Source organism: Zootoca vivipara, chromosome 2, assembly GCF_963506605.1.
Source record: "Zootoca vivipara chromosome 2, rZooViv1.1, whole genome shotgun sequence".
Classification (NCBI taxonomy): Eukaryota; Metazoa; Chordata; class Lepidosauria; order Squamata; family Lacertidae; genus Zootoca; species Zootoca vivipara.
In genome coordinates, this window is record NC_083277.1 from 9,500,587 (window position 1) to 9,510,788 (window position 10,202).

A 10,202-nucleotide genomic window follows, 5' to 3' on the forward strand; every position below is an offset into this window, starting at 1 on the left:
GTTTTATTCTTTATTTGTTGAGCTTGTTTTCAGTTGCTCCTCTAGATGGTGCTCACAGCATCCAAAGGCAAAGAAAGTATAATACAATTGAAACAAAATAATAATAATAATGATTCCTTCCAGTAGCACCATAGAGACCAACTAAGTTTGTCATAGGTATGAGCTTTCGTGTGCATGCACACTTCTGGTGCTACTGGAAGGAAAATTTTTTAATTTTTTTGTTTCAACTACATCAGACCAACACGGCTACCACCTGTAACTAATACAATTGAATAAGCAATTATTATTTAGTGCAGAAACAAGCCTGCTGACCAAACGTAAAATTCACATGAATTGTGCCACTCACTTGTACCTCTGGCTCCACCCACCACTGGCAAGGATAACCTCCAAACCATCCTAAATATCTTCACAGAAGCTTGTGGAAAACTTGGCCTATCACTCAAAATTCAAAAAAACAAATGCTGCACCGACAAGCACAAAACAACCCCTCTGAAGTTCAACAAATCCAACTCAATGGTGTAATGTTGGAAAGTGTTGATCACTTCTCCTACCTGGGCAAGTACCTTTCCACAAGGGCCGACATTGATGCTGAAATCCAGCATCGCCTGAGCTCTGCGACTGAAGCTTTCTCCTGTTTGAGGACCGGCACATTATCAGAGAAACCAAAATGCTTGTTTACAAAGCTATTGTACTACCAACTTTACTGTACTGCACGCTTGTGAAACATGGACCACTTATAAACTCCATCTCCAACATTCCATCAACGGTGTCCCTGAAAATTTTTACACATCACTTGCGAAGACAGGCGAACTTATGCCAGTGGACTGGAAGAAGCAAAGATCCCCAGTGTTGAAGCAATGATTCTTCAACATCAACTTTGTAGGACTGGTCATGTTGTTCCGATGCCTTACCATCATCTTCCAAACTTCCAAACTTTAAAATGGAAAGTGTAATGCTGGTGGTCAACCAAAAAGGTTTAAAGATTCTCTCAAGGCAAGTCTTTTAAAATGTAGTATAAACACCGACAACTGGGAAACACTGGCCTGCGAGTGCTCCAATTGGAGAACAGCCTTTACCAAAGGTGTCATGGACTTTGAAGACGCTTGAACTCAGGACGAAAGGGAGAAACACGCTAAGAGGAAGGCACGCTTGGCAAACCATCACCGTAATCAACTCCCGCCCAGAACCTATGTCCCCACTGTGGAAGAACATATGGATCCAGAATTGGTCTCCACAGTCACTTACGGACTCACTTTTAAAACCATGTTTATGGAAGACAATCTTATTTGGCTATGAGTGATCGCCAAAGAAAAATAAGAAGATAGAAGAGGGATTTTCCTGCATTTGTTGAACAAAGCAAATTCTCATTTTAAAAAAGTATTTAAAAGTGTATCAACCAACCCAAGCTAATCATCTTGGATGGGCTAGGCACATAGCTGCCAAGTTTTCCCTTTTCTCGCGAGGAAGCATATTCAGCATAAGGGAAAATCCCTTAAAAAAAGGGATAACTTGGCAGCTATGGCTAGGCATCTTAAGAAGAATGTGTGTGTGTGTGAGAGAGAGAGAGAGCGAGAGAGAGCACAAGCCTTAAAGCAGAGTCACCCCAAATGCAACCACCACGAAAGGAATACACCTTTTTTGCAAACTTAAAAGTAATTGCAGGCTCTTTAAGTTACGCATCGCTCCGCTCCTTTGACTGTTAGCGGGACGCAGCTCGCAGCAGCCCAGCCGCGCGCACTCGAAGGGGTTAAGGCCACTGAGCTCTGAAGCCTAGAGCGGTCACGGTCACGTGAGCAGAGGAAATGCCAAAGTGAAGGCTTTTTCTTTCCGGTCCTCTCCCTGGGATAGGAGAAGCTTCTTTCATTCTATTCTCGGTCTCTGCAGCTTGGGAAGGACTGAGGGGGTTGCAAATCCCCAGCGAGTGAAATGCAGAGGACTAGAAAGACAGGTGAGCGAGAGAGGCACTGGGGAGAGAGAGCAGGGTTTTGCCAGGTGGCTTTTATATCTGTTTTTAAAAATCGCCTTTTCTTCTTTTGCAATCTTGGTTACCTGGAAGCCCTGCTATAGGACAAAATTCATACGAGGGGGATTTTTTTGTATATGCGCTGCTGCAAAGGAGCAATGCAACTTAAAACATAAATAAAATACTTTTGAAACATTTTAAAGCACGAAGAGTATCTAAACAGCATCTAAAGAGATTTTAAAACAATAGCACGTCCTCACAGCTACCGGTAATGCAGTTCCTGGCAAGCTTTATAGTATGTTTTACCCATCAGATGCCTGGGGGATCAAGAATGTTTTAAAATTCCTTCTGAAAGTTATTGATTTGTGGTGGGAAGGAGATGCACCTCACCAGGGAGAGCATTCCAAAAGGAGGGAAGTATCACTGAGAAGGCTGGATGACATGGGTGTTTTGAGAGAACAGAATATTAGACTAGGAAAGCCATTGGCCTCGTCCAGCAGCCACGTGTTTGTCTTTCCTGGTGCTACTATCTGAATTATGAGATGCTGGGGATTGAACCCAATATCTTCTTCATGCAAGGAATATATATATATATATATAGCTGCTCCCCATGATAAATAGAGGCTGCAGGGAAGTGTCCTGGTCTAAAGCACCTGCATTTATCTAACTGCCATTATCAGAAATGTACCATGAAGGTTTCCATCACCTTGATTGTGATCACAGGTTAATGGAAGTGGCTGGGAGGGGAAGGTAACACATAACATATATTTAGTATTTTTGTAGGAGTGGGGAGGTTGTTTGCTTGAAAATCGGATCTGAATTTTGGAGGTTGAAGAAGAAACTAACTGCATGACTGCATTGCATTCATTAATAGATTCCCATGCATTCTCACCCGCATTACAATATTTTTCTTATTTTTCTTCTATGTACATTTCTTCCATAGCGGCAGAAGGCTCAAGACTCCCTCAAGTTGCTGAAAGGTTCAGATGCTTTGCTGTGTCACTTGAAAATAGTGTTGATGGATGAGTGTGTTCTGCTGATATCTCACAGTTGGATTGGTCTCTTGAGCTGATGGATCTTCAAGGATTTAGCAAGAGTGTTGAGGCTTCCCTCAAGGGTTGGTGCTGAAAGAGAGAGCAGCAAACAGCACAACAAGAACAGTCCCCCAGGGAGGAAACATCTGTGACGCAAGAGACAGTGACTGGTGGATCTCTGCTAAAGCAGGGCATGGAACCTGAAATCAAAATGGAGCAGCAGAATGTGGCAGGTCCTGACCCAGGGGAGGGAAGGGAAGGGGAGGCTCTTCCAAAAATGATCAAGGAAGCTCTCTCTGAGAAAACTGAGCAAAATGTGAAACAGGAACCAGATGAAGGGCCATCAAGGAATTGGGATGCCCAGTTGCAGGAGTTCCTCAATACACTACAGACCACGTATTCAGAAGGGGGAAACCCACAAGTACCTGAGCTGAGGCAATGGTGTGGTCCTAAAACATCTCAATTACTATCCCAAAGAAAACTGGATCCCCAAAAGTGGCCCAGATCTTTGTGTGCTTCCCAAATCCAGCCACAACTCATTGGGGAAGCGCAGGAGGACCATGAGACCAATCTGAATGCCACTCCCAGTGGGAAGGAGAAGGCAAGAACTCCGTCTGGGGATGGTGCCGAGGTGGAGAGGCAGCGCCGGTGTTTTCGTGAGCTCTGCTATCAAGAGGCTGATGGGCCTCACAAGCTTTGCAGGCAGCTCCAGGCGCTTTGCCATCAGTGGCTGAAGCCAGAGACACACACCAAGGAGCAGATCCTGGAGCTGGTGACCCTGGAGCAGTTCCTGGCTGTCCTGCCACTGGAGATGCAGAGCTGGGTGAGGGAACGTAACCCAGGGAGCTGTGCCCAAGCAGTGACAATGGCGGAGGAATTCCTTCTGAGGCAGAAAGAGGCCAACAGCTGGGGAACGCAGGTGAGACAACATTTCTAAACTGGTGTCCTTGAGTCACTCTTGGGTCTTCTTGTGTTCACATCCACAAAACCCTAATTGTGCACCCTGACAAGCCGGTGGCTTGGTTGCCAGCAAGAAGGAGCTATTTTAGTTTGGCATATGAGAGTGCCTTGGAATTGGGGGGTGAGAAGTAGCCTGGTACTGCTGCTCAGTAGCTGGAAGAGAGTAAGTAGGACAGCTCCCATCATCTCTGATGAAATACAGTTTAATAGAATCCTAGAATTGTAGAGTTGGAAGGGACTCTGTGGGGCATCTAATTCAGACCCTTGCAATGGTTTCCATCATGCATTTGGGTTCTGAGGACATCCCTGAATTGTTAGGGGTTGAACTAGATGACCCTCAGGGATCCTTCCAACTCTACAATTCTGTAAGTTATCCAAGAACTACAGGCGGACTGGCAGCGGTTTTTAATCATTGTAAGTTGCTCTTAAATGCTCTCCCTCTCTGTATCTTTTCTACACAAGAGGTGGGATAATAGAAGTCCTTGTAAGACTTAAATATGCCTGCCTAAAACATTTTGCCTGCCTCTTAACGTCACTTTAAACTGATTCTCTTAACCTCACCTCTCCAGATCACAGAAGAAGAGTTTGTCAATCTCCCCAAGGCAAACCAGTCTCCCCAGAACACGACAATGATGCTGCTTTTCACACAGGCTGAACAGGAGGCTGATGGGAGTGTGAATATATTGAGTAAGTTTCTCTGGGGATGGTCTCCCTGAGCACTGGGGGTTCCCAAAGCAAGTTAGTCTCTGGCTTTCTCACTTTGATGGACTTGTCTTCCCATATCTAAGTCACACCCCACAGGACTGAGGACCATTGTAGAAATGAGTAATTGCTAAAAACTGTCCACAGATGGACTGAGCATTGGTAGTTGCCCAGTCTGGCCTTTGTTAAATAAAGGGCCTATTTCTTCTGTAGGGGACAGGAGATAAAAGGTGGAGAAGGTGACTTGTCACCCTAATTGAGAACGATGCACTTGGACTAAAAGTGAGTCAATTTTGAACAGCATTGTAACACCTAGTTAGCTTCATGGCTGAGTGGGGATTTCATCTGGAACTTCCCAGGCCTGGCCTAGGATCTTAACCATGATGCCAACCCACAAAAGCAGGCATTCTGATGATCTGGGCAGATGAGGAGGAGTGGTGGGGCCCTCTACCTGAAGAGGTGTCTGGGTAGGAGGAGGATGGAGATACTATGGACCCAGATTCGTGGTGGTGGTGAACAGGACACACCCCAGAAGAAGCAGCAAAGAGTTGGAGGATGAGGAACTGGAGCAAGCTAGCAGATGCTCTAGTCCTGAACAGAGAGACAGGACTCAGATGTGGGAGAAACAGTACAGCAGACAGTGGATACTACGTCACTTGAAAGCCTGGTAGAACCCCCTCCTTCTCCAAGGACCAGGCGATCCCTTCATATCTTAGTGCTGAAGGCTAAATGGAGACAGAAACCTAAACATTAGGAAGAACATCCTGACAGTAAGAGCTGTTCGACAGTGGAATTTGCTGCCAAGGAGTGTGGTGGAGTCTCCTCCTTTGGAGGTCTTTAAGCAGAGGCTTGACAGCCACCTGTCAGGAATGCTTTGATGGTGTTTCCTGCTTGGCAGGGGGTTGGACTGGATGGCCCTTGTGGTCTCTTCCAACTCTATGATTCTGCCACTATAGGCAGCAAGGAGGGGTTTGGAAGCCAGGAAGTGCTGCAAGGGGTGGAGTGGGTACTCTCAGCAACGTCTCAAGACTGAAGGGAGCATAATCCATAGTCTCTCTGTGTATTCTGTTGAATTAAATTAAAGAACTATCAGAAGTTCTCTGCGTCTCTGATTTCACTGGCAGCTAGCCTGGGAGTCGTGACATTCCTGATGGTTCATGCAACCTGGGTTTCTGAGGCCTTCTTCCACAAAGAAGGAGTAGATTTCTATAGTGGAACATTGAAGGGGGCAGGAGGAGTTACCCATTTCCCAAGGACACCACAGAGCAGATGGAAAGAGATGAGTAGTAGTAGTAATAATAATAATTTTATTTGTTTATTTGCCTCAGCCACTCTGGATGGCTTCCAACAAATATAAAAAGACAATAAATATTATTATTATTATTATTATTATTATTATTATTATTATTTATACCCCGCCCATCTGGCTGGGTTTCCCCAGCCACTCTGGGCGGCTTCCAACCGAATATTAAAACAGTACAGCATTAAACATTAAAAACTTCCCTAAACAGGGCCACCTTCAGTTGTCTTCTAAAAGTAAAATAGTTACTTATTGCCTTGACATCTGCTGGGAGGGCGTTCCACAGGACGGGTGCCACTACCGAGAAGGCCCTCTGTCTGGTTCCCTGTAACCTCACTTCTCGCAATGAGGGAACCGCCAGAAGGCCCTCTGTGCTGGATCTCAGTGTCCAGGCTGAATGGTGGGGGTGGAGACGCTCCTTCAGGTATACAGGACCGAGGCCGTTTAGGGCTTTAAAGGTCAGTACCAACACTTTGAATTGTGCATTAAAAAGCTTCCCCCTACTGGTCTACCTTCAGGTGTCTTCTAAAAGTTATATAGTTACTCATCTCCTTGACATCTGATGGGAGAGCATTGAAGGTGGTTTGTGCTTTGTTACCTACCGTACTTCCTTAATTTTAGCCCAATGCCTGATTCCTGTCTGGCTTCTCTCCTTTCTTCCAGAAGGTGGTGGGTGGCTCAGGAAAAGCGAGGATCAGAATCCGTTGCTGGAGAGACCCGAGCAACTGGAGCGGCTGAAGACATCGCTGAAAACAGCCATAGAGAAGGATTTCCTGCATCAGCATGATGCTAATGAGAACCAACATGTAGCAGAAAGACAGAATGGAAACCACAAAGAAAATGGAATGGATCCATTTGTTCTCCAACAAAGTGTTTGCAAAGATGCCAATGAACCCGTCATCCAGCAGGATAAGGAGGAGGCAAAATATGACAAATTTGGGGAAAACTTTGTGGGAAGGTCACTCCTTACTATGCATGAGAGTGTTGATGCAGAGGAGAAGCCCTACCAGTGTTGGCACTGTGGGAAAAGCTTTAGTAGCAGCTCGGATCTTGTGACGCACGAGAGGACCCATGTGGGTGAGAAACTGTACAAATGTTCCCACTGCGGCGAAAGCGAGAGAACCCACACAGGACAGAAGCCACATAAGTGCTCACACTGTGGAAATACCTTTGGCTGGAACTCTCAAGAGGGGCTCCTTGCAGGAGAGAAGCCTTACACATGTTCCGAGTGTGGGAAAAGCTGCAGTCAGAGATCAGACCTCCTTAAACACCAGAGAACCCACACCGGTGAGAAACCTTACAAATGCTCAGTGTGTGGGAAAAACTTTAGAAACAGCTCAGGCCTCAAAGTACACCAGAGAATCCACACAGGTGAGAAGCCGTATAAATGTTCGCACTGTGGGAAGTGCTTCAGTTGGAGCTCACACTTCATATCTCATGAGAGGATCCACACAGGGGTGTGCTCCTACTGCGGGAAAAGCTTTGGCCAGAAATCCGAACTCATTGAACATGAGAAGACCCACACAGCAGATGAGTTGTTTGCGTGTTATGCCTGTGGGAAAACTTTTGAAGTCAGTTTGGAACTGGTGGCACACGTACGAACCCACAAAGAGAAGCCGTTTGAGTGCTCGGTCTGTGGGAAAACCTTCAGAAACAGTTTGCAGCGCATCGCTCATCAAAAGGTCCACACAGGAGAGAAACAGCATAAATGTTCCCACTGTGGGAAAAGCTTTAGCCAGAGACAGAGCCTTATTATTCATGAGAGAATCCATACAGGAGAGAAGCCACACAAGTGCTTAGTCTGTGGGAAAAATTTCCGAAATGTCCCGAATCTTAAATCGCATGAGAGAACCCACACAGGAGAAAAACCATACAAATGCTCCCACTGCGACAAATGCTTCCGGTGGAGTTCCCACCTTGTATTGCATGAGAGAATTCACACGGGAGAGAAGCCCTACAGATGCGCAGACTGCGGGAGAACCTTTGATAGGAGGTCGAACCTTCTTGTCCATGTGAGAATCCACACAGGGCAGAGGCCATACATCTGTTCAGACTGTGGGAAAAGTTTCACCTCAAGCTCTGTTCTCCTTCGGCATCAGAAAATTCACCTGGGAGAGGATGTTTGTAGGTGCTCTGAATGTGGGAAAACATTCAGGCAGCGGTCAGACCAGGCAGAGAAGGCGTCAAAATGTTCGGAGTGCGTCAGAAGCAATTACTTCAGCTCGGATCTTGTCAAACGCACACGGACTTGTGTGGATGAAAAGCCATTCAAATGTTTGGTCTGTGGAAAAACTTTTGGGAACAGTTCACACCTCCTTACTCATCAGAGCGTCCACACAGGAGTTCAACCGTATCAGTGTTCAGACTGTGGGCGAAACATCGTCAGGCGTCCCAATCTCTTAGCGCCCATAAGTGACCAGGCAGGGCAGAAACCCTATAAATGTTCCAGCTGCAAGGAAAGTTTCAGCTAGAGATCAGTTCTCACGAGAACTTGGAAAAAAATTGATATTGAATCTGCTTCTTTTCACATCCCTTACCTTTTCCTTTTTTCCTGGACCTTTAAAAACGAAATATACCTTGTGTTTACCGTGCTCTTGTTGGGGGCCATAGAAGCTGGTGGCTTTAAATAAATAATACTCCATTAGGAGAGAAACCAGGTTTGTGGATAGCATATATGCTCTGCAGACTATGGAAACACTTTCCTCCAAGGGATGACCTTAAAGAATTAGTTTTGTTTTTATTGGCAATCACAAGGATTCAAATTGGTGGGAAACCTATGGCCCTTTAAATGTGATTGGACTACAGTTCCCATCAACCCCAGCCAGGATGGCCACAGTGAGGCAGTTGTAGTCCAGCAAGTTCTGGAAAGGCACAGATTCCCCGTCCGCACTATTAACAAAGGCAAAGCCTCCCCACTTAATCACATGGGTTTTTCTAGAACTGGGATGTTATTGCTATGGGGAAAATATTCCTTCATATCCCAGATACAGCAACCATGGCAGATTCTATTAAGAACTGGACTTTGCAAATTCATATATTCTATTACATTTTTATATATTTTAGGATCCATTAGTGTACCATTTCACTTAGAGGTTTCTGGAAGCCTTCTCCAGTACTCTTTCCTAAGGCCTAGGAACTTGCTCCTTGAAACAAGAAGACGAAAAAAAAGAGCAAAGCTGTGATTGTCAGAAGAATTTTTTATTGATAACCATCATCATGTGAGTTGTCTGAACTTGTACAAAATGGCAGTGTTCAGACACACCTGTTCTTCGATCCTCTATCTCTTTTTCATCAGTTGCCATAAGCATTGTTGGGCTGATTTTGCCATCAAGCATGGATGTGATTTACGCTATATCGTTACTATGTGAAACAGAATGATTAAAAAGCAGACATGTGGTTTATGAGATATAAAAGGCTAGCTCCAGAAAAAGCTTTTGCTCTCACAAGGACAACTGTTAGGATGGTAGAAGCCAAAGTTGCTTGTGGGGGTAATTCTTTTATGCAACTGTTTATCAATTCTCTTCCCCCCCCATCCCTGGTAAAGAGGCTGGCACTCAAAGACCCTAGTGTTTGAAGTGCATTGGGATGCATATCCAGGCACCCAAAATGTTGCCATGGGGAGTGCGCCTGTCTGGTGTCCCATCCAGCCACACCCCCTTTTCCAGGATACTCTATTACATCTCTTCCCACTCCCAGTTTTCCATTTTTCACCTGCAACGGAGTATCTTGCAACCAGTGACCTTTCCGTGCTGCTTTTGGGGTTCCCCCACCCCAATGTTTTTGCCTGCTTCCCCTGAACTTGCCAACATGCCCCTCTTTTGCAAAGATGGTATTGTTTTGGCTACGTAAGGATTTGCACTTGGAGAGTGAGCTCCCTATTGGTGTATAGAATTTGAATAAACTTGCCTTTTGCACCTGTTGCATTTTGTCTCCCTTTTCCTACTTTTTGGTGCTGCACTTTGTGTTTTGTCCAGCAGAAGGCGGGAGGGTTCTCTTAAACCAGCACCTGCCTTGTCTTAACCACAGAAAGGAACAAGGCAGTTGAAGCAGCCACTGCAATTTCCTTCCTTTAGGCTTGATTACTTTCCTTTGAAACTGTTTCCCCTGCAATCTTTCCTTGTTGTGAATGGGAGGGTCCCTGCAGCTGTTTAGAGAAGGGCTATAACTCAGTGGTATTACATCTGTTTTGCATGTAGAAGGTCCCTGCTTCAATCCCAGGTACATTATTGAATTATATTGCTCC

General features: G+C 45.4%; 1 protein-coding gene across 1 annotated transcript; it reads left to right on the forward strand.

The window, feature by feature from the left end:
- The first annotated feature begins 1,832 nt into the window (after positions 1–1,832).
- LOC118081143 (zinc finger and SCAN domain-containing protein 2-like) lies at positions 1,833–10,171 on the forward strand. The gene is made up of 4 exons (XM_035107372.2): positions 1,833–1,948; positions 2,907–3,916; positions 4,527–4,644; positions 6,623–10,171. The coding sequence occupies exons 2-4, from the start codon at positions 3,191–3,193 to the stop codon at positions 8,428–8,430; spliced, it is 2,652 nt and encodes an 883-aa protein (XP_034963263.1). The 5' UTR covers positions 1,833–1,948; positions 2,907–3,190; the 3' UTR covers positions 8,431–10,171.
- Positions 10,172–10,202: the final 31 nt, after the last annotated feature.

What these genes read in the sequence shown, in the direction of transcription:
- LOC118081143 (XM_035107372.2), top strand. Translation starts at nt 3,191, where the DNA reads ATGGAACCTGAAATCAAAATGGAGCAGCAGAATGTGGCAGGTCCTGAC. An exon ending in CCAACAGCTGGGGAACGCAG is followed by an intron (nt 3,917 to 4,526) that starts GTGAGACAACAT and finishes TCACCTCTCCAG; the next exon opens with ATCACAGAAGAAGAGTTTGT. An exon ending in TGGGAGTGTGAATATATTGA is followed by an intron (nt 4,645 to 6,622) that starts GTAAGTTTCTCT and finishes CCTTTCTTCCAG; the next exon opens with AAGGTGGTGGGTGGCTCAGG.